Source organism: Vitis vinifera, chromosome 7 (assembly GCF_030704535.1).
Source record: "Vitis vinifera cultivar Pinot Noir 40024 chromosome 7, ASM3070453v1".
NCBI lineage: Eukaryota > Viridiplantae > Streptophyta > Magnoliopsida > Vitales > Vitaceae > Vitis > Vitis vinifera.
The window spans coordinates 28818788-28842226 of NC_081811.1; the positions used below are offsets into that span (position 1 = coordinate 28818788).

The 23439-nt window shown below is 34.9% G+C and overlaps 2 protein-coding genes across 4 annotated transcripts; one reads left to right on the plus strand and one right to left on the minus strand.

Annotated features, from left to right (window-relative positions):
* Positions 1 to 325: 325 nt before the first annotated feature.
* On the minus strand, positions 326 to 11818 carry LOC100249160 (polypyrimidine tract-binding protein homolog 3). Of its 2 annotated transcripts, XM_002277902.5 has the most exons (15): positions 11615 to 11818; positions 11117 to 11185; positions 10951 to 11022; positions 10702 to 10778; positions 10254 to 10338; positions 5549 to 5681; positions 5262 to 5326; positions 5129 to 5178; positions 4993 to 5034; positions 4840 to 4891; positions 3822 to 3879; positions 3722 to 3735; positions 2612 to 2719; positions 2383 to 2526; positions 326 to 885 (listed from the first exon to the last, which is right to left on the minus strand). In XM_002277902.5, the coding sequence occupies exons 2-15, from the start codon at positions 11171 to 11173 to the stop codon at positions 496 to 498; spliced, it is 1347 nt and encodes a 448-aa protein (XP_002277938.2). In that variant the 5' UTR covers positions 11174 to 11185; positions 11615 to 11818; the 3' UTR covers positions 326 to 495. The 2 variants fall into 2 exon arrangements, with proteins under 2 accessions (XP_002277938.2, XP_059594701.1); XM_059738718.1 differs by lacking the exon at positions 11117 to 11185.
* A 2580-nt stretch (positions 11819 to 14398) lies between these two features.
* Positions 14399 to 22168, plus strand: LOC100254260 (uncharacterized). 2 transcript variants are annotated; one of them, XM_002277813.5, is made up of 9 exons: positions 14399 to 14546; positions 14969 to 15091; positions 17433 to 17513; positions 17663 to 17751; positions 17835 to 17909; positions 20651 to 20712; positions 20805 to 20858; positions 21270 to 21470; positions 21794 to 22168. In XM_002277813.5, the coding sequence occupies exons 2-9, from the start codon at positions 14969 to 14971 to the stop codon at positions 21874 to 21876; spliced, it is 768 nt and encodes a 255-aa protein (XP_002277849.1). In that variant the 5' UTR covers positions 14399 to 14546; the 3' UTR covers positions 21877 to 22168. The 2 variants fall into 2 exon arrangements, with proteins under 2 accessions (XP_002277849.1, XP_059594702.1); XM_059738719.1 differs by having other exon boundaries at positions 14420 to 14546; positions 14966 to 15091.
* Positions 22169 to 23439: the final 1271 nt, after the last annotated feature.

Sequence of the window (23439 nt, forward strand, 5' to 3'; positions counted from 1 at the left end):
GCGTCGTTTATCATACAAGAAACAAGAAATATGTTGCAAATTTTTGCAAGAAATGATGTCACAAATCGGTTTTCTCATGCTTGATATTACTACAAAAATAGTAAACAAAATAAAATATACTTAAAATTAATTACAATTTTATAAGTTTTAAAATTGTTTAATATTTATATTTAAGAGTTAAAAATAAGTTAAATTGAAGAAATATATAAAACTATTTTATTAACTTTAAATTTATTTATTTTTATTTTTCTTATATTTTTCCTATCTATTTTCTTTTTGTTTTTTCAATAACCAAACATACCCTTAGAATAAAACGATCAAAAGATGAATAAACAAAAAATTAAAGACATGGCAAACGGCATCACCCTTGTTCACAAGGAGTTGGCAACAGGTACATGAAAATTTGAGAGGGAACATTAACAGCTAAAAAGAGAAACTAATATTCATACATGAATTATATGAACCTAACCTTTCCTCCTCTGCCAGGTTTCTCTCTTAAATAGCCTGCAATTGGGAAAAGGAGATTCGGATGGTTGATCCATCAATTAAGCTGGCATGCTTGCAGACAAGGGCCTCGGTGGCCTGCTCTTCGGTCTCAAACAGGACTAAGGCCTGCTTCTTCCCATTGGCCTCAAAAAGCTTGGTGTTGACAATGCTGCCGTGCTTCTCCAGATGGGTCACGATTTCTTCCTCTGTTATGTCCTGGGGGAGGGTGGAAACATGGATCATCTTGGTAGGGGAGCAGCAGTAGCGATAATTCTTAGCTGCGTTGCGGTTGAAGCGGTTAAGGTTTGAGTTGGAGTAATCATGTGTATCTGGAGCAGGGGTTATGTTTGGATACTTCGAGAAGTTCACCTCCAGCCGTTTCCCAAACAACATTGCTCCCTATATAGGCAAATCATTATAATAGGTAAATCAGTTAATAGACAGATTAATGAAATGCTATTATTTCAAATGATAATAGGTTTCAGAAAACGCCACTAACAAATGTGAAATGAAACACAAAAATCAGCATAAATGTCTGGCAGAGGAAGATCACTTCCAGGAGATTTTCTCTGTGTTTGGTTGAAAACCTACTGATCAACATGAAGTAATAAAATGTCAAATATTTTAGGAGATCAAGGATCCAAAAATATGGATATGAGAATATTGTTATCAATAAATAAAGAGAACGGAAATTAGAAGTAAAACATGAAATTTTTAAATGAAACTTAGAGTGTTGAGGAAGATAAAAATACATAATTTTGAAATAGAACGTTATGAATGAAATGTATGCCTGACAAATATGTTTGAAATAGAATGTTATGAATGAGATGTATACCTGACAAATATGTGATGTAGAATGAAAAAAATGTGAGTTGCTGAACATATGTAGAACCCTAATCAATATAATATCTTGAAATTTTAATAATGCTTAAGTACAGTCCATTTACGTAGAAGGAGTATCTACTATAGACTTAGGACCATGTGGAATGCAGAAGCTTTACCCATTATCACTCCCCTGTTTTAGGCTAAATGAATTCTTTTGTTTAAAAGAGGCATAAAGTGTTCAACTGGACTAGTTTTCTTCTAGTTTGCATTGTATTATGCCAACATGGGAATGAATGGAATCCAACATAAAATAATACCATTTAGTATGTCAAGTGTATGAAAAATCGTTCTCATTTGATCATGTTGACCACACTGAGCAAATTCTTTTGATTGTAAGAAGATGTTGAAAATGACCTCCCAAAAAGAAAAACAAAAAACAGAGTATGTGATTCACGTGATAGAAGGATGACCAAAAAATGGGAAAGAGTGAATCACTGTGTTCATTCATCTGACAAAACCAATTTTCTGTGAACTTAAAGTTACTGAGGCCCATCAGATTGAGGGTCCCAATGATTACTGTGAAAATAAACTAAAATGACATAGATGCACATAAAATGGGGTGGTTTGGCCAATTTAGCCATGAGAAATTTAAAGTGTGTTGACCAAACCATCACTTACATCAATACAAATCAAATCAACCAATCCAAGCTATGCAGCATTATGAAGAACTGTCACATGGTGGTAAAATTATAGGCAGTCGGACTTCATATCAGCAAAGATTTTGTATGTCATGCGTAGCACACTCAGCCATATATGTTTCTTTAATGCAGTTGATTTGATCAACATATGCAAGAAATTCTTCAATTCATATTTAATGTATGCCAGCAGCATTCAGTTTAGGCCTTTCAACTTCTATAAGAGAATTCTATCCATGTCAAATGCCAAGATAGTCAAAAGACTTGAACACTCTTAATATGTAAGGTTCAGTTAAGCATGAGGCGTCCTGGACCATACTTGTATGTAAGGATGGGGTTTTAAGTTATGGACTTGAGGGAGGGGATTAAATCAAACCTTTAAGAAGTGTACAGCCAATTCAGCCTGGAATCCATCTCCCATCTGAACAAGGGCGTGATCAGGTTTGCTTCGGAGAAGCTTGATTCTCACAATGTTTCCGTAGAGCGAGAACAAATTGAATAACTTATCCTCATCAATTTCCTAAGGAATATTACAAAGCATTAAGAACCTAGGAAAAAAAAAAAAACCAATGAAAGATGAAACAGAGATAAGAAACATCACTTACATCAGGATTTAGATTAGAAACAAGGACAGTGCACCTGTCATTGGTGCCACTGATACCAGGAGGTAGACCCCCACCAAAAGCAGCCGCAATGGCTGTAGCATTTCCCATCTAGTATAAGACCAAAAAAATGAAAAAAGAAAATTAATACAACTATGTTGATTTCAGGGGTGTTATTTCTAAATAACAAGAAGAAGAAAAAGAAGAAAACTAATTAGCAACAACCACAAAAATATCAGAATGAACAATTATTAGGTAATTCACAATCTGCTCTTGAGCTGTTCCAAACACTATAATACTTCCTGGTGCTAGAGATGAACCTGTGTTCCACACACCCTCCACAAAACCCCACACCCGACACTCAAAACCCCCACTCCCCCTCCCTCCCAACTAGCCCCCTGCTGGTGTAAAAGAAATTACTTTCCCATTAAGGAATTACACTATTTACAGGGATAGCCCCATTAATAATAAAAAGTGCCCCAAAAAGCATTTGTATTTTCAATAAGATTCATAAGATGTTTTAGTTATAGGCCTCTTCCATACTTGTACATTATATGCTTGTGGGACTAGCCAAGGAGCAGGTGTATGGAACGGTGAAGTTAGTGATTATGTCATTGATAGTTATTGTGATCACAAATGACAAGTATATATATATATATATATATATATGTATGTATATTACAATTACTTTCTCTATTTCAAAATTTTCTGGGTCCAACCCTAATGCTAGCCTTCCAATGAGTCCCCCTATATAGAGTAAATCATCAAATCTTTAGCTTGGTTCTCCATTCCCCCAATCACTCATTAAAGGTTTTGGGAAAAAACAATAAGAGCTACTGCTTCAAATCTCTTTTGGAAGTTCAAAACTAAAATTAAAAAAAAAAAAAACAAACAAACAAACAAAGATAAAAATTGGTCTTAAACACCCAGCTTTGCAGTCCACAAGAATGTTGTGCATGTCACTACTAGTGTGCAGTAAGCAACCACAAGCCGTCACAGAACACAAGTGGATTAGCATGTGAACAAAATAAGCATCAAGGAAGTTGGCAAAAGCGCCCATCTAAGAACAAGACAACCTGGATGAAGCTCAGTACATAGCTGAGGGAGACCAACCTGCGGAAATGCGACTACAAAACAGAAAATACAATACTTTGTTCAATAACTGATAGAATTTAAGAAAATGAATTCTAAAACACTGACAGAGAATAAGCACCTGGCCTAGCCCCAGGAGGTTGAAGCGCATACATGCCCCCTCCATCACCATATCCAGACTGTAGCACACATAGATAGACAGTACAAATGCAAGATCAAGATATCATATGAGTGATAGAAGGAATGTTCTATAAGGCTATTAAGGCTTATGCCTTGGGGTTCACATCAAGGTGAGGTGTGGTGAATTAGCATTGGGGCTTACATCCTTGATGCTACAACCTCAAATCTTCAATGGGCTAATGGTATATGTTTTCTAAACTTAGGCTTCAATATTCAACAGGTTTTAATGGATTTTAAGCTTTTTGTGGGCTTTGGATATTAATTTATAAGTCTTGGGTCTAGGGCTTGGGTTAAACCTTTTACAAAAGAAGGGCTTAGTTGGCTTCCATTTAACCCTTTAAAGGGGAAAAGAGAGATTAGAGAAAGAAAAAAAATAAAAAAATAGAGGAGTTGGTGGTGGTTATGGCAGTCAAGCTCATATATAATCATTATCTTATTATTAATAAATAGAGGAAAAAGATCACCGCAATTGGTGATGAAGAAGAATAAATAGATATCAACATTGAGGGGAAGGATGATTGAGCAATTAAATATGATGACAATTCCTAGGAGGGTCTTATTGGTTATGGTGATGGTGGTTCTGAAGATTATTAGTTAGAACCATGGGAAACAATTGGATATTTGAAGAGAAAGGAAGAATCAAATCAGAAACTACTGAGAATGTCACAATTAATTTTCTCATTATAAATTTTATGGTTTTTTATTGTTTTATTTTTATATGACTTTAATAGTATTTTCTACTTTTTGAGATTTTTTTTTTCTTTTTCTTCCTCTTCTTCTTATTTAAATCGAGGTTTATGATTTGTTCCGCCTCAAGGTTTACTCCTTGCCTTCTTTGGACAAAACACCCTCAAGACCACCTTTAGCCTTTTAAAATATTGAATAGAAGTCCAACAATGATGATGATACATGATGTATACAATTTAATAAAAAGGTAAAGGCAGAGAAAAGGTACACACTTGTGAGGATCTGCCTTTCTGTTCTGAAGGCAGAGATGGATTTGTGAAATCCCTACACATTGAGCAGAAATGGATGATGTCAAATACAGATTTTTCGGTCAGCAGAAAACAAAGTTACATATGAAGCTAAATGAATTCAAGGTATGAGCAGACCTGGAGCGCTCATTATTGTAATTCACTTGAAGCTCAGTGAGGCTGGTTCATGTTGGAAAACAAACATATGAATCAATATCCATGCAGAGAATCATAAAATGCTGGACAATGAAATTGTTAAAACCCTGAAACTTACTTTGAGAATTGAATATCCAGCTGACAACAGCCATCATAAATATTTCGTCCCTACAAAGAAAATTTGGTGTACTTTAGACCTTCTATTTTATCCTACGTAAAATTCTTATTCCAAGTTCAAAACATCAACTCACCTGAAGTGCATTTATTGCAGAAACAGCACTCTGGCGTGATTGATACTGTATAAGGGCTTGAAAACCTGCACAATTTGCATGAAAAATGATAAATATTTAATAGTTTTCTATAAGACTATTTTTTATATATGCTTTTGCCGGAGTAGATGGGTCAGACATGTTTGCGGCATTACCAAAGAGAATTTCAACATTCTAGTATCTTAAACTCCAAAATCAAAATCATTAATAAAATAAACAAGAACTAAGACAATGCATAAGATAGAGAGAGAAAACTTGAAGAATCTGACCCGCCGACTTTTGAAATGTGACAATCTTCTCAACAAACCCATGAGGAGAAAACACTTGATGGAGCACTTCCACTGTTATGGGATATAGTAGGTGATGAATAGTGACTAAGAGAATTCGATTGGGTTGAGCATCCTGCAAGTGTTGGCAGCATACCAACAGAGACACAATAACAGTACAAAACAGAGGGAAAAAGAAAGTAAGAAAAGGAAGAGAACATAATGGAAAAAGAAACGTTCAATTAACTTTCATAAAATGCTAAACAAGTAATTTAGCATTCATGACCAGAAAACAATTAATGGTGTCACTGGGTTCAATTGGGGTCCAATTGAGGCCTTGCTCAAGTAGCAAGGGGTTGAGGTGGGGGCCTGGGAGTTTCCAGGTTCAATTCTCACAAAATAAATAAACAAATTAAATTATATATATACATATATATAAAAGGACCCTCAAACAAATTTTATTTCTCTACAACCAAGAAAATAATTTATACTCCAAGGAATGAACCTGATTTGTACCCGCCAAACTGTTAACGAAGTTTAATTGACCATTTCATTTTAAGATGTGGTGATGCAAAGCACATGGACAAGAAAGGTAGGGGTTTCCTTTGTACTAGAATCCTTATAATCCTTATGGGAGTATTTTGGTAAGTCAAAATATTAGATTTTTCGCTATCCAAGCAAGTAATAGTTGGGTATCAGTTTGCTACTTATTGAGGATTAGGGAGTCTCATTCGGAATTTAAAAAATCTTCTTGCTGAAATTTTCCTACTTAGTAAGGTTTTAGTGCATTCAAACTTTCAGTGTTGCAAGAGTTTCTACCTTCTTAAGCAGATTTAAATATATACTCTTCTACATCGAAATTCTGGTAAAGTAAAAGTTTTCCTTCCTTGATAGCCATTATGGTGAAGAGAAACTGTTATTAGCATGTAAAGCTTACGTTTCATGGATAATGTTCTACCTCAAACTGAACTTTTGAGATCATTAAACTCCCTACATCAACAATATTTGGGAAGAACAGCATACCTAGTGGCCAGTGGAGATGGAGGGGCCCTTTAGCCCAAAGGATTGGAGCACATAGCTACTAACCACAATGTTGATGGTTTGAATCCCTACTTGCCCACAAGCGGGTCAAAAGGGAAGAACCTTTCCATCTGAAGCTAAGAACATCATGATTGAGATAGTGGACCTAAAGCTACACTGTAACTTTTCCATTGCTAGGCTTTGGCAGAATACTAAAAAAATAACAGTATTAGCAGCATAGCAAAAATGTGTTCCTCCCCATTAATATGTTTGCCTACAGTAGGATGCGGTTGTTTTTGTGTGTTTTCACCCCTATTGGTTTTTGTATATGTATACATCATGTATACCTTTTTTTAATTCATTACCCTTTTACCTATCAAAAAAATATAAGTTTGCTGACAGTATTGGGCTATGAGGCACACTAGAAGATCTAGTAACATATATAAATGTTTTTCTTTTTTCTTTCTTTTTTTTTTTCCTGATAGTCAAACAAAAAATATATATTACCAATGCCCAAAAAAAAAAAAAAAAAAAAAACATAACTCACCAAAATACATTGGATGTACACAAGGGCATCAAACAACAGAAAAAAAGGGTAAAGAAACAAAAAAAATCCCCTCCCATCACCTAGATCCCAGCCAGTCAACTAGAACTAGAATATAAATTGTATTCACCATGTCCATGGACATTTTATTCCACAATAGAAGAGTGTACAGAAAGACATTTTAAGGGCCTGATCCAACCATTCCAAATTCTCAAATGACCTATCATTTCTCCCTTTCTATATAGTTCAAAGTAAGTACAACGGAGCAGCCCCCCACACCTCCCTCCATTTGTTCCCCACAAACCTCTCTAGCCAGTTACAAGGGGTTTCTTTTACCAAGAATGTCAAAACCTATTCCACCCCAAAAGGCGAGAATAGCAAATGCCACAAGACCTTTGTTTTAACACAATGAAATAGAATGTGATCTCATGTTTCTTCTTCCATGTTTGCATAGAAAGCAAATAATTTGCCAAAGTCCACTCCCCCCTCTTTAAGCAATCCAGAGTTAAAATCCTCCTTCTGTGCTGCCTTCTATGCAAAGAACCTCATTTTCACATGGATTTCTGGAGATAAGTGGCAGTCACCTTTAAAAAGTTTATTGAAGGTGCAAAAGAGTGGGCTCCAAGGCCTAAACTTTAATTTAGCACTCTTTGGATGATAATGGGCTTGGTTAGGACCTTGTATAATTTAATGCGAGTTCAACCTATAAAGTACTTTCACAAAATCAAATCATGGACCTAGTCTACGGTCATAAATTATTATTTTCAGTCATCACTATTTTCATTTTTCAAGAGTCTTTACTGTGGATTAATAGTCAGTCTAAGTTTTTCTTTTTTTCAAGTTCCATTACTACCATGTGACTAGTTCCAAGGAGTTATAAGTCCCTAGAAAAGTTTCATACAATAATTGATCTATCTTTTGAAAATAGTCAATGAATGGATGATAAAATTTCCAACAACCACTATTTTCTTTTGTGTGATACAAAGAGCACTTGAGTGTGAAGTCCAAATGTTTCTAGAAGTGACCCTAGATTTCTTTCAATTACACCACTACTCTCCTTCCATTTTACTTTCCTGTCCTGCATCGATTTTACTATCAGAGCACGGGTGAGATCATGGCTACACAATCTGGAAAGAGTTTTAGAGGAAGATTAACTGATAGCCAACGTGATGAGATACTAATTCAGATAGTGGATCAACTTGAGAGCCTCCACATTCGGCTGAGCAATGTTGAGACACGAAGATCTCAACCCACTCATGAGTCATCACATGTTGACCAAGGGGAAACATATCAAGCTAACAACCAAGAAAATGCAAAGAAGCAAGAGGTAATTCAGGAACCACAATACCCTATGTCTGAATGGGCTAGAGGATTGCTTGAGAGAAGACATAAAACTTGTGACACTGCTAGAGATGTCAAAAAGAAAGGGAGAATGGAGGTTCCTGATTTCGAAGCAAAGGCAGATGCTACTCAATTTGTTGATTGGCTAGCTGCAATTGAAGAGTACTTCGATTGGTATGACAGTGAGATTTGCTAAAATGAAACTTGTGGGCTTAGTAAAAGTTTGGTGGACAGGTGATGAAGGACACATTAGGAGGATGGGGCTAGGACCAATCAACACGTGGCAAGAGATGAAGGGTAAGTTTTGGGAGAAATACATGTTTACCAATTACTACGAGAAGCTATGTGACGAACTCATTAATTTGAGGTAGAACAACATATATGTAGAAGCTTGATGAGTTAAAAACAAGGAGTCAAATAATAGAAGACCCTTAACAAACACTTGCAAGATTCAAAGTCAGACTAAAACCTGAAATCAAGTGGGAGTTCTTGCATTAGCCATTATACAACTTGGAACATGCTTTTCAAGTTGCATTAAACATGGAGTAATATGTGGGATATTCATTCACCAGGAACTTGAGAGTTACAACTATGGAATCTACACATAAGAAGCTTCGTAGTACAAGGCTAGGTCATCTCATCCATTTAATCCACCTATAAGGTCTAAGCCATCTTCTTCTCAAATGGTTGATCCTAAGGATAAAGGTATCAAATGTTTCAAGTGTCAACAACATGGTCATATGACATATAATTGTCCAAAGAAAAACTTGCATATTGGGTTGGAACATGAAGAGAAACCAGAACCACAAAAGGATGAGCAAAATGAAAATTCATTTGACTATGGAGTCTATGATCCTACTGGATGACGAGGAAGTGGACATTTCACTAGCTTCCATTGTGAGATGTATACTTGCAGCCCCTAAAGTTGAGGTAGAAAAGACCTCTCACTTCCCTTTACAATGTCCCAACAAAGCTACCAAAAAGTTGTATTAAATCAATCAAGACCGGGGCCTTTATCCCCACAACCCAGAAAAAACTGCATAAATTTCTTCTGTGAAAGGCACCTCTAGACTCCCTGACACCTCCCAACCAAATGGCTTAAACAGCAATCCACTGATGTTGGGTTTCCACTTCCCCAATTCATAAAGAAGAGCACTAAAGGAATTGAAAACTTTTTCCTTTATTTCATAACCAAACCTGATCTGCCCTTATTCTTCAAATGTGATTCCTTCTCATATGTACATTAGTCATTTTGTGAAATATTTTGGTATTTTTCATCTCCCTCCTTCAACCATCAATCTCTTGGTTTCTGCCTCCATGATGTTTCTTCCAAGAGAGCTCGATGAAGATAGTCTGTAACTGCCTTTCCCTTAGCCCCATTCTCCTCTAAAGAAAGAGGAACTTCCCTCTCCTTTGAATGCCAAAAATTGTCAGATCTAAGGTCCTTTCCTTCTGAGTTGACACATCTCCAAATTTACCTTTTTTCTATTCCTTTGAGCCCGCCTCCAGAGCTTTCAGTCTATAGGTGAGAAAGTGGCTGACAGACCCTCTGAAAGCATATCCCATACACCAGTTTTTATCAAGTCCCTGAGCCCCTCAACCTTGAGCCACAAACTCTCAAATCTCGAGGGAGTTCCACCCCTCCTCCATCTAACAGAACATGTGAATGGTCAGAGGTACATATATTAAAGGTACATTCATAACTAGAAAGTAGTTTGATTTTGGCAACATATATTGAAAATTGTTGCAATGACTCAATGAGTTTAACCTAGCACCAATCTGAATGAAACTGTAGTAACCAACCTGGTCACCTTTGCGTCCTTGAGAATTTTGATCCATTGTAGTAAGTTCTTGATGTGAAGAAAACTGAACATAAACATTTCTTCCCCTGAAGTACAGCAATATTTTACTTATTCACTGGACGAAGGATAAAGAAAGACTATTCAAATGAAACAATTAGAGTGCATTTACACATCCCTTAGAATTTGAATCAAACCATTATGTTTTATATATAAATTCATCATCATGAATGAGACGTGTTAGAAAATGCAAGCATTCCAATAAATCCCAAAACTGGTTTTATAAAATCTTTCATAGTTCTGACTTTCCTTTACTGACCCTATTTTTAGGGTATGTTTGTAGCTCCAAATGCTAAGAAAAAAATACAGGAGAAATTCGATTTTTCATGGGATGCCCAAACACACATCTAATAGATGTTTTAAAGTTTAATAATTATGCCATAACACAATACCGGACACTTGGTTGAACATTTGCATAGTATTGCAGTGCACTGACAGCTGATGCCACGTCTTGCATCTGGAGAAGAGCCTGTTTCAAAAAACTAAAGATTCAGAGAGGGAAAACTTATCAAACCAAGCTTTTGTTGCAGTCTAGGGCTCTAGGTATGTCCATGTCCAATTTATATGTATATCTTCGAACATATGAAAGTATGCAGCACATCAACAATAAGATATTATAAACTGCTTTGAGAAATTAAAACCTGATTCTTGGCACGCAGCATCACTAGTTTAGTAACTACCCCAAAAGGATGCACCAGTTGAAGCAAATCATTCTGAAATTTTCAAGAAAAAGCATAATTAAGGCTGGAAGTTTAGAGAGAGGAGTTTTGCTCTGCACCATGGTTGAAGTATAGAAGAGAAGTAAACCTCGGATATTTCAGGTCCCACATTGCGAACATGAATAACTTTGGAAGGCTCTGTCATCTTAGCAACCCTCTGTCACAATCACAACAATTGATAAAGCCGTCCGTTTCGTTGCCGAGAAAACACGAGAAAATAAATTAGAAGAAAATTTTCAATGCCTGCCCCTAGACGAGCCAAACACTTTCCATACTTATAGTTGAGCGGAGACTTCTACTCCCACGAGTCCCAAATAACGCCAAATTAACGAATTCAAATTTCATAAAACTTCGATTTCTTTTCTTTTCCCGCGTTTTCTCAGCAAACAACCACGGAACCACTCGTTCACAAATTCACAACAGCACTTTCGGCTGAAACCCTAGACGTCGACTAGAAGTAAAGAAAAACGGTTTACGGCCCTAAAACCACTTCAATAACCCCTAGCCTTGAAGAAATAAAGCTGATGATGCAAAAATTGAAGATTCAGTTAAATGTTCGATGAAAAGAGGTAGCAAGAAAGCTTACGGAGAGGAGAGACAGAAACCGAATGAAAACGAAGCTGATAGGCTTGAATGCGATCTCGCTCTAACGACTGCCTCGCATGTCCTTGTGTTCGTCCGTACAGCGACAGAGGATGAATAGAAAGAGAGGGAAGGGTAGGGGAGAGAGACGGGGAGAGAGAGGGAGAGAGAGATATGTACTTTGTACTTCGGTAGCCCTAGATGCAAGTGGATTTGATCGTTAAAAGCCTCGTCTTGCCGTGCCTTTTTTTTTTTCCTCCCTTTTTTTACACATTAAAATCTCAAAAAGAAAAAAAAATTCAAATCAAATTCAATGTATTTATTATTATTATTATTATTATATTAATCCTAATATCTGAGGAAAATAATATTTTATAAAATAAATCTCCTGTTTGCTTGGTATGGGAGGCAATTTTTTGTGGGTACTAAGATATTACAAGTTTGTTCTAAGAGCAAATTTAGGGTTTCTTTATAAATTATTTTTCAACTTAAAATATAGGTTGAAAAAAAAAATCATCTTTAAAATTTTATTTTATGATTAGATTGTTTTTTAAACAAATTTTAGATGATTTTTGCTTTAAAAAAACAATTGAAAATTTAAAATATGATTTCACAATTTTTATTATTGTAAAGATAATAAGTTGGGAAAAAACTATTTTTGCATTAAAATTTCCAAATATAATTTTATTTCTAAAATCATTTTTAAATTATTTATAAAAAAATTTGTCATGCTAACCCAACCCTTATTTCATATTGAGTTTAGATTTGCACCAAACCCAAATTAATAAATTTTCAATATTGAAATCTTATCGATTTGTAACATGAGTGTTTTAATAAAAGTTCAGGTTTTACTTGGGTTGATTAGTTTAGATATGTTAACCTTACTTACGATTGCTTTTAAATTTTTTTTTTTATTAATGTCAAATTTTAAATGATAAATAACGCATCATGTAAAATAATAACAAATAAATCTATTTATTTTATTTAAAAATATTTTAATAATTTAAAGTTTTTTTCTTGATGGTATATGTTAATATAAATTGTAAAATATTATCAAATATCAAATAAGTTTAAATTGTGTTTTGGTTGCAAAAACCTTAATCAAAATATAACCCGGATTAAGCTTGTGTCTGAGTTTTCTCAAACCTACTCCTAATATTAAAAATTATCGTTCAAACCCTACCGACTTAAGATAAAGTGTGACCAATCTACCCAAATTGCATCAACTATAAATTTATATTTTTTGTGATTTATAATTGCTTGAGGATTTGATGTGTTTTTTTACGGTTATTATTGTGTATAGTTCATTACCATGTTATATTAATTTATTATTATTGGGTTATGATTTTTTTTAAATGCTTTTATCATTTTTTTAAACAATTGAATATATTTTGAAGTTTAGATCAAATTTGATTTTAAATATTTTTTTTAAAAAAAGAGTTAACATTTAGGTAATACTTATTCTAGACAAAATTCTCGATGTACATTACTTTTATTTATTTTTTTTCATACAAAAAACATCGGGGATTCAACTATAAAGTTAAAACCATAATCATTAATTATAGTTTGTTTTACAAATCATGGTTGATAATAACTAAAATTACAGTTATCAAATATGATTTTAATGTGAAAAAAATAAAATGGGTGGTAGTGAGTCGAAAGATTAGCTTGATGAATTTTTCTAAAATTAATGTAAATTGGTTTTTTTTTTCAATAAAGGATTAGTTTTAATATTAAATCAACTTAATTTGACATTTTTTAATCAAAATATATATTAAATAGCTTTTAAAAAACAATTAGGGTTAATGTTTAAATCTATTAAAACCAAATCATGTTCAACATAATGATTTTCTTACATTTGATTTTATTATAAAAAAATAAAAAAATTGAATATAATTAAAATCAATCAAAAGTTTATGCATTTTAAATTATTTCATCGCTGAATAATCAAGAAAAATCAGTGAAATAATTTTTAAAAAATATATAAAAATAATTTATTAAATTTAAAATTTCTCTATTTTTTATATCTATTTTAATTTCCACACATTTTCCCTCAAAATTTAAAAATACCAAACACAACCTAAGCATTTGTTTAAATTGTAAATTGATCAATTTGGTGGAGGGTCTAGAAAATATTTGTATGATAATTTATCATTAAAAAAAAATTGTCTAACTATTAATTTTCTTGTTCTAAAAAATACTACCATACTTTAACAACGAAGATGGGTAAAAGAAGCAATATTTTTCAAAACTTTTTTTTTTTTAAAGTTGTCTACGTGTCATAGAGAAATTAATTGATAAAATTTTGATACTTTAATAAAAAAAAATCATTGTCCGGATTTCACAAGAATCTTTGAAGACTTAAAAAAGAATAAAAAATTAATTGTTTATATTGGTTTGTGTTTACTTAAATATTTGTGTGACGCCTAATCACAATCCACCGTCTAACAAGATGTTGAAAATGATGGTATAATTATCAAATTTTTATAAATAAATTGGTTAAGGATTTAAAAGAAAAAAAATTATTGATAATATAATTGGAGATTTTCTTGAGAAAATAAAATTACGAGAAAAATGAGTTGTGTAAGAATGAAGAATCCAATGAGTGACAGCTAAAATGGAGATAGGGTTGAATGTGTATCGTAGCCAAACCACTCCTCCGTGGTCCCGCCAGGGTGGATGGGGGCACGAGAATCAACCGTTGATCCCAGATGGCCCACCCTCAATGGGGCCCACTAGAGCCAACGGCCATGATTAAAGCAGTGCGAGTTAATAGGCGGTCCGGGTGGCGACAAGACCGCGGCCAAAATGCCCTAGGCTATAACTGCTTGGTGGCGCATTATCCACCCAATATATAAACGTTCGAAACGGCGTCGTGAGCGCAATCCCATAGACCGAGCCGTACTCCAGAGAGAGCGAGGACACAGCTTCCAACGGTAACACCGCTCCTAACCCTAACCCTAATTTCTATGAATTTTGCTGCTCCGGATCCGTTATTTTTTGTCATGAAGTTTGATTTTTTCTGTTTTTATGTGTTTCTGGTGATTTTTTTTGGTTGGGCGTCGTTGTTCTGCTGTTCTGTTTGATTTCGAAAAGGTTCTATTTGTTTGAAGCGAGGTTATTCGTAGGAAATCGGTTTATTGGGGAAAGAAGTGATTTTTTTTATTCTCCGTGTTTCTCTTTTGTGTTTGTTTTATCTTTATGTATGTATGTGCGATAAGTTGTTTTGAAGATTCACTGTAGAGCAATAATCAGTGAATGAAGCCTGGAAACAGTATACATATTTCTCTGGAAGGATTTTCTTGTCCGTGAGTCGTGGTTTCTTTTTTTGATTTGGATTTGATCTGGTGAAAAGCAGATGGATCGGTACCAGAGGGTGGAGAAGCCAAGGACAGAAACACCTATAAACGAGAATGAGATTCGGATTACTACTCAAGGCAGAATGAGAAATTACATTACCTATGCCACCACTTTGCTCCAGGTTATTCTCCGCGTTATGTTTTATAGTCTTTGTTTTAGTTTTCATTTTCACACATGGAGATCTACAGAGTGCTAGACAACCAGAGGTATAATTTTGAAATTCGGAAAGCATCATCTCTTGCTGATGGCTTTTGGTGGTTAATGTCCTCCTGTGTACTTTGGTGCAGTCCTTTTGGAACCTTTTTTTTTAAATAATACTTTCTTCATTTTACTTTCAATAAATAAACAAATAAATAACTGTTTCATTTTGCTGCACCATATCACTTAGTGACTGAAGAAAATCTGACACCTTTGGCCTTTGCGAAAATCTAATTTATGTTCTTGTTTGGTGGGGCTTTGTTACTAATTATTTGGAGAGAGAAAAATTGTGGAAGGGAATGGTATAAGAACTATCAAGGAGTTCAGGACAAAAAGTGAATAAGATGAATCGTGTATATAGTGGTTGTACATATAAAAGAAAGCTTATAAATGCAAGATGGAATTTTAGGAAAAAGAAAAATTGTATACAAAGAATTGTACTGTGGATAATTGGATACTTTTTCTATTTCTTTCTGGTTTTCGCATTAGTCTTGTTGGGGAAATTGTTGTCCACTAATAGGAAATGGATACAGGTCCTGATTCCATTACACAAGTAGGTAAACAACGGAACATTCTTCACTTTGTAAGAGTGTCTACATGCTGCTTAGAATGTTATGACTCATGGAAATGATTGTAAGTGTCAGATTCCGACAGATGTCTTACACGAAGCATCTTCAAAACACAATATTAGGGAACAAAGAGACATTTTTTATTTTATTTTATATTATTTTTTGGATTTACTATGCTTAGTATCTTTATCCACGTCTAGAGTGGAAGAACCAGGAAGAAAATTTTGTGGAAATATATGTGGGCACTTTTTTAGTTGACAATCACTCAAGCATTACTTTGAAACAATTAAATAAATTTATGATTTTGAACTGTTTTTGACTTAGGTGGTGTTTATTTTTTTACTTAATTCTAAATAGAACTTTAATGCTTAATAGTACTAAATATTAGGTTGTTTGTTTTTGTAATATTTTATTTATATTAAGCATTTAAATAAAAATCAACATGTTGCTTTTTTTATTTAGAAAAAGCCTTTAGCAAAAAGTTTATAATAAGTTATGAAAAAGTAAAAAAACAAACAACTTAAAGTCTGAAAGCAAATTGCTTTCAGTAAAAAGCTAAGAAAACCACCACCCTCTTAGACTAGCGTTAAATTGGACCGAAATTTGAATAAATTTATTAGCAGTGAAAAGTAAATTCTTATTTTCCATAACCATAGGCGTAGCCCTATTAATGTTATAAATGCAAAATAACATTATATCCTAGTGAAGCTTGAAAATTAGACATTTTGAAGGTAACAAATTCCTGGAATTGTGATTTTCAAAGATACTATTGTTTATTAATAAAGAAGAATTAACTAATGATTAAACAATAAAAATTAACTAAATATTAATCAGTTATTTCAATAGGGATTGGCTTATGTATTGTTCAAGTTGGTTGATTTAAACCCTTTATGGTGCAACTTCAGCTTTTAATAAAAGTGATAGTTTGAGAGGATTTGGTGCAAAGATGGGGTTTTTATTTTATATGTAAAAGTTTGGAACCTTTTCTGCAAAGCATATCAGGACCAACTGCTGAAAAAAGCTTTTAGGTCTCAAAATTTATATTTTTAAGTTCTTTAGCATACATCTAAAACCTTGCAAGCTTCTGTAAATGTATAAAAGAGCTTTTAGCCAGCCAAAACAATGTGCAGAATGGGGCCATAGGCTTGTCCATTTGATAAATTAACTAGCTTTCTAGGAAAAATGTAAAGCAGGCCAGGTAGCTTGGTGGTGTGTGTCGAGGAACTGCCAATCCTTGATATCTTGTCATAATCCCAGTGTTCTTTAATGGGTTATTTAGCATTGTAAAATATCATGTGATAAATTTAAAAGAGCACCACTAATTTGACCTCAGCAGGTTGTATCGCAATGGCCCCTTTGATAATTTATAACGGACTTTTCAAACACTTAACTTATATTCTGATCTACTAGTGAAAATGTTGGGCCGAAGCTCAGGGAAGGTGGTGGGGAAGTGGTGCTGGGTTCTTAAAATGCATTAGTTAGTGAATTAAAAAAATTTAATGCAGTGATAATGGAAAATGAGTGTATTGATGTGATAATAGAATGATGCATTTCACGTATGATTTGCTAGACCTTGAAAAGGCAACCATGTGTAGGCAACTAACTAATTCTTATTGCAATAAAAATCATCTTTAGTTGTTCTGGATTCTGTTTATCTATCTTCCTTATCTTACCACTGTTTGCTTCTTTGTGTAGGAGAAAGGTTCTAATGAAATCGTCCTTAAAGCAATGGGTAGGGCCATCAATAAGACGGTGATGATTTCTGAATTAATTAAGGTGGGATGATTGGTGATCTCTCTCTCTTTCTATCTGTCAATCTATCTATATATATGTGGATAGAAAGATATATTTTGCATTGTGTATTCTCCCTTGCACTCTCAATTTCCCCCTTTGTTTATGATTTTTTATTTTTTTATTCATTTCAGAGAAGGATTGTTGGACTTCATCAGAACACATCAATTGGATCAACCGATATAACGGATATGTGGGAGCCATTAGAAGATGGCCTTCTTCCGTATGAAACAGTAGACTGTTTGTTGTTGCTAAATTATGCAAAATACTATGAATTCATGATAATCCATTACTTTTCTTTTGCAGCCTAGAGACTACCCGTCACGTTTCAATGATCACAATTACTTTGTCAAAGAAGGAGCTGGATACATCCTCCACAGGGTAAATGAACTATGATTGTATTTCCATGTTAAAATTTAAGAGGGAATGCTTTTATTTATTTATTTATTTTATTTTATATGGTGTGTAGTTGTGTAGCTTTCTGACTGTAAATCATTGTCCCAATATACTTTTAATACTTTTGTTGATCATCCATTGCATTCTTTGAAATTGATGTGATTAATGATCATGCATAAAATCCTTATGTTTATATGGCGGCTGCTTTTGTCATTACTCATAACAGTCTTGTATTCCATCAAAACTTCTGGCTTCCTTTCTTGAAATTGTAGTTTACAAGGTTCTTTATCTCACTACCCATGTATTGTTCACAAATTGAAAGAATTCTCAAGAATGTCCTGTTCCATTTTTCTTTAGGATTGACTGCAGTATTGCCTTACCCTACATTTCTAGCACATATGGTTCCATGTCTACTGCAGAGTTGTTGTAGGTCATGATCCATGTATTCTCGTATCACTTAACACAGTTGTTTTCAATCTTCATCTGGCTCTTCTAGAGTGTTTGTAAAACCATGCTAGATTGGATTGTTGGCATTTCAGAACCATGTACTGGTCCTAATTCCAGGTTTTTGGGGTGCCTCTGATTTGAGGATCAGCGTCTTGTAAAATAATGAAAGAAGATAAGATTCGTAATAGATGATGGTCCATTTGATGAATTTCTGTTAATAGTTTAATATACTGTTTCTCTCCCTGCATTACACCATTTGCTTTTGTAACTTGATTCAAACTATTCTACTGTTCTTCCTGTTGACTGGAAGTCCTTTTGGGTTGTGCTGTACTCTGATTTTTGAAATATTGATTTCAGCCACATCAAGTCATCCCTTCCTACATGTTAGTTCTTCCTCACTGTGGTGACTTTGGTTGATTTGTGGGATGGAGGTTTCTCTTATTTATGATTACTCATCTTGGTTATTTCATGGATGCAACCCTTTTAGTGGAGGGTATCTTCTTCAAACTTTTGCTAATTGGATCACATAACGTTGGCTTGCTGTAGAATCATACTATGTTTGTTTTTGGACAATCATCTGGTAGAATTTATGTCTTCTAGTACTTACTCTTGCATCAGGTAGTTGTATTTCAGGAATTCATGTTTGTACCCATGGTCTTGGATGTTGTCTACTAATAAATCCTTGCCAACAGGAAGAACATTTTCCCTCTGCATTGTCATTCACATTTCACTAGAGAGTTAAAATTTCTTTTGATTCTGGAAGAATGGTATATCAAAGTGCTGGAAATCTTGATATGCAAAAATAATGAGATTTAAAGTGACTTAAGGCCTCGTTTTAGCCAGGGGGTTCTTTAGGTTTGGCAGAGGTTGCAGGCTTGTAGCGTTCTTAAGCAAGAGTTTCCTTCTTCAGTCTTTGTCATGGGCTTATATAGTTGATATAATCTGGCTGCATTCTCCTTTAAACACATGGAGAGCTTTTTTTCCACCACAGACCGTCAACACCCAAGGCACCCCCACTCCCTTAACCTGATGTTTTATTATTTTGTTTACCTATAAATTGGTATTTTGGTCCTGGACTTCCATAAATTCATATTAAATGTATGCAACATCCATTCATACATGATTGAATTTCTCCCAGGGGAATAGGTGGACATTTACGTACCTGTCATCCTTTCAGAGCTGGGAGTGGGTATTTTTGGTTTTAATTAATTTGGAAACATAATCAACCAGTCTCCATGCTTCTGTTTAATGTGTGTTGCCAAATGTAACTTCTGCCGGATACCTGTCATCCTTTCAGAGTTGGGAGTGGGTATTTTTGGTTTTAATTAATTTGGAAACATAATCAACCAGTCTCCATGCTTCTGTTTAATGTGTGTTGCCAAATGTAACTTCTGCCGGATGGAATTGCACTAGGTTCTCTGTTTCCACTGCAATTGCTAGGCTATGAGCAATCATGTGAATTTTTCTTTTACCGAAATATCTTGATACCAAGTGATGTATAAAGGATACTGTCAGGTCAGAGTATTAAAGGATATTGTCACCTGACAGGATTTGAATGTTTGCCAAATTGAGAAAGAAAATGAATCTTTAAATTGGAAAAGATGTAGTTTCTTTACTGTCTTAGACATCATATGAAGGAACATATTTTATGTGTAGAGAAGATATTTGTAGATCAATATGATTGGAGTTGACTTAGGTATAAGAAAATTGACTGGTATCCTTGTCAATAGCCTTGTGTACAGGTGGAGCTAATTTCACCAGTTATCATTGGTTTGTGTTGTGTGTGTATATTATAACTATATAATATATAATATGTATTTTTACAGCTAAGACTTGGTGAAGATACAACAAGATCACCACAATATAGCAAGGGTGATATATTTATTTTCCTATAGTATCATACACATGAGGAAAACAGAAGTTGAAATCAGTATAAATTAGAGAACCATTTTCTTTCGGGCGTGGCTAAAGGTGTATTTTACAAGGAAAATGCAGAGGACTTGTGTTTCACCAGTTTCTTGTGACTTGTCTTAGAATGGACATTATTTGATTTGTTTTTCATGGATTGTGACTGTAGCTATTTCAAGGTCTGTTTTCTATTTTATTTAATTTCAGAGTACTTTTGTTATTTGGGACTAACAGAGTTAAGTCCCAGGAACCGGAAGCATTACTAGAAGTTGAGCCACTTTGGTTGTGCTTTAGATATGATTTTCAGTCATTTGATAGCAATGCAGTAACCACTCAATCATGCCTTACATCCTTTTAATCCTGTAATGCAGGTACCAGCCTCCTATTCCTGTTGATCAAGTGAAACCATTGAATGAGCTTGAATATGAAGGAGGTGAAATGATCGATTCTTCTTTACATTTATGAAGGGCTTTACTACTGAAAATTTGGGTTAATGTTATCTGCTCTTTATCTCATATAATTCAGATTCACCTGGCATGCGAGGCAGGGGACGTGGTCGAGGAAGGGGTCGCGGGAGAGGTATTGTCCATGGTTCTGGCATAGTTCACTTATTTGCATTGTTTTGGATAACATATGGCTTATAGTGGATACTTGTCCTTCCTATCGCAAATTGCCACATCCTGCAGGCTATGGATTAACAATTTACTATCAGAATGCAGTATTATGATCAATGAATTGGCTTTTAGACCTTTCAGGGATATAGAATCATTCACCATATACGAATCCAAGTCATGTGGCATTTAACCTAAGTCTAGTTATTGCACGTATAGGTTAATGCTTTGTATGTCTACCCAAAACTTCATCTGATATAGTGGAAATACCATGTTTTTGATGGATATGTTATTGATCCACTACAAGTTTTGTAAGCTGTTACAATTACCTAAAGCTGCTTTATTGGTCATGTTTCATCTCATGTTACTGGGGATGCAGGAAATTACAATGGAGTAGGGGGGGAATATAATAATGGAGATGGTTGGGATGGTGGGCGTGGGTTTGGTGGTAGAGGTCGAGGCCGTGGAAGAGGACGTGGTTTCCGTGGTCGAGGAAGAGGCTATGGTGGTGGAGATATGCAATATGAGTCAGGTGGTTACTATGACTATGGTGATTCAGAAGTGCCTGCCCAAGGCCGTGGTAAGCTTTTAGTGTAATGATTGAGAAACCATGCTTTTATGTTTTTCATCGTTTAAGGTGGACACCATTTCTTGGTTATTAGCTGCACTTAACTAAGAATTTCAAATCTCTGGCATACATTTTCAGTGTGGAAACTCTTATGGTAAATAAAAATCAGATAATTCATCTTGAAAATTTGTGTTTAAAACCCACTAGTTTCTTTATCCTTGAATATGTTTATGCACAGCATCTCGTGTGTGTCATGCAGCCTTATTTCCAACTAGTTCTTTATTGAGTTGTTGAAGTGAATGTTATGGTAATGAATTTCATGTGGAGTTTTACAGGTCGTGGTCGTAGCAGGGGAAGGGGCCGTGGGCGTGGTCGCAATTTCAGAACAGAAGGGCCACCTCAAGCAATAGCTGCTTGAGCAGTATAAGGTGCTGTGGTACTAATATGGAGTTGGAATACATGGATGCCTGCTCTGCTTGTTGTGTCTTCGTGCAGTTCACAGATATTTATAGGCATTGTGGTATGGCTTTTTAAACTTTGAAGTGTTGCAGTCATGGTGCTTGCAGCTATGTTTTTGTAGGTAGCAAAGTAGGAATATCCTCTTATTTATTGCTGACCAGGTTTTTTACATATCTAGAAAAAGGTTGTACAACTTCTTTGGCCCTTTTTTTTTTATAGGAATAATAGAGCAGTACATTCTTTTATTCTTACCCCAAGCTTCCTTAGCACCCCCTTTAAAAGGGTCCACATTGTGTCAGATACTCGCAATATCTGACATTCATTGGTTACCAGAGTTGCACTTTGGAACTTTGGGACACTTTTATTTGCAATTAAGGTTATTAAAGTTGCTGCAGGTGCAGTGATTTCAGAGATTACAGGAAGTGGCCTGTGATTTCCTACCTGAGATCTTTCGACATGGGAGATTTAACTTGTTGCCTCACTATTCCAGAGCCTGATGAATTTCCTACCAGAGGATAAATCATTGCCATCCAAACTACTGAAGGGATGGAAACCATCTCCTTGGATCCAGCTCAAATTCAATGGAAGCCATCGCTTTTATTTAATATGGTAATAACAGAATAATAGATTGCCAAAACCCTGAATGTTTCCCTCGAGAATGGAATCGTACCACATTATGGACCATTATGAAAAAAATAAAGAGATGCTTAGGTCATAGGGTTGAGAGCAAGAGGAGAGAATGGGAATGAGAAATCAATCATACCATTTTGAAAACTTACTACAATGAGAACATATTTTTATAACTAGATCCCGTTTTAACTCAATCGCTTTCATTCTTATTCTTGTATGCCAAATGCCTCATGGGGTTAATGGGATGTCTTCCTCTGAAACCCGTGCATTTTGATATCATTAATGTGAAACATAAAGACTTAACATACGCTAGACTAGATTATAATATGTGGCCCATAGACAATGAGGGATGAGAAATGGAATACATATTAGATTTTCTTATTTTCAAAACGAAATATGCCCTGACGGTCTACCGGTCCTAGTTGCCAGACTAACGCTTTCTCCCATACAAGTTTAAAGGATAAATAATGGAGTCCTGTAAATTTCAATTAAGGAATCTCTGATAAGGCAAATAAATAAGACCGATAAAAAGAGGTGTGGGTCAAGGAACACTAGAAAATTAGACGCAAACCTATTCCCCGTTGGCAAAGTATAAGGGGTTGCTCATAAGCAAAAGGTACTGAATAAATGTTTAAAGCACGAACATTTAAAACACAGTTCTAAAAGTATTGCTCTAGAAACTGTTGTGAAAAAATGCCTCCATATTGGGTAGAGAGCCAATATGCCTCTAGGTAGAAAAATTGAATCATCAAGCCTTAAGCCGACCATAGAATTTCTGCTTCTCTTGTGTAGTAGGGAATCTTCCATGCCCAAACTTCGAAGCTGTGTCAATGAACTTAAGTTTAATCTCTTCCAGGGCCACACGGGATGTCTGCTTGAGAAGGGACTGTCT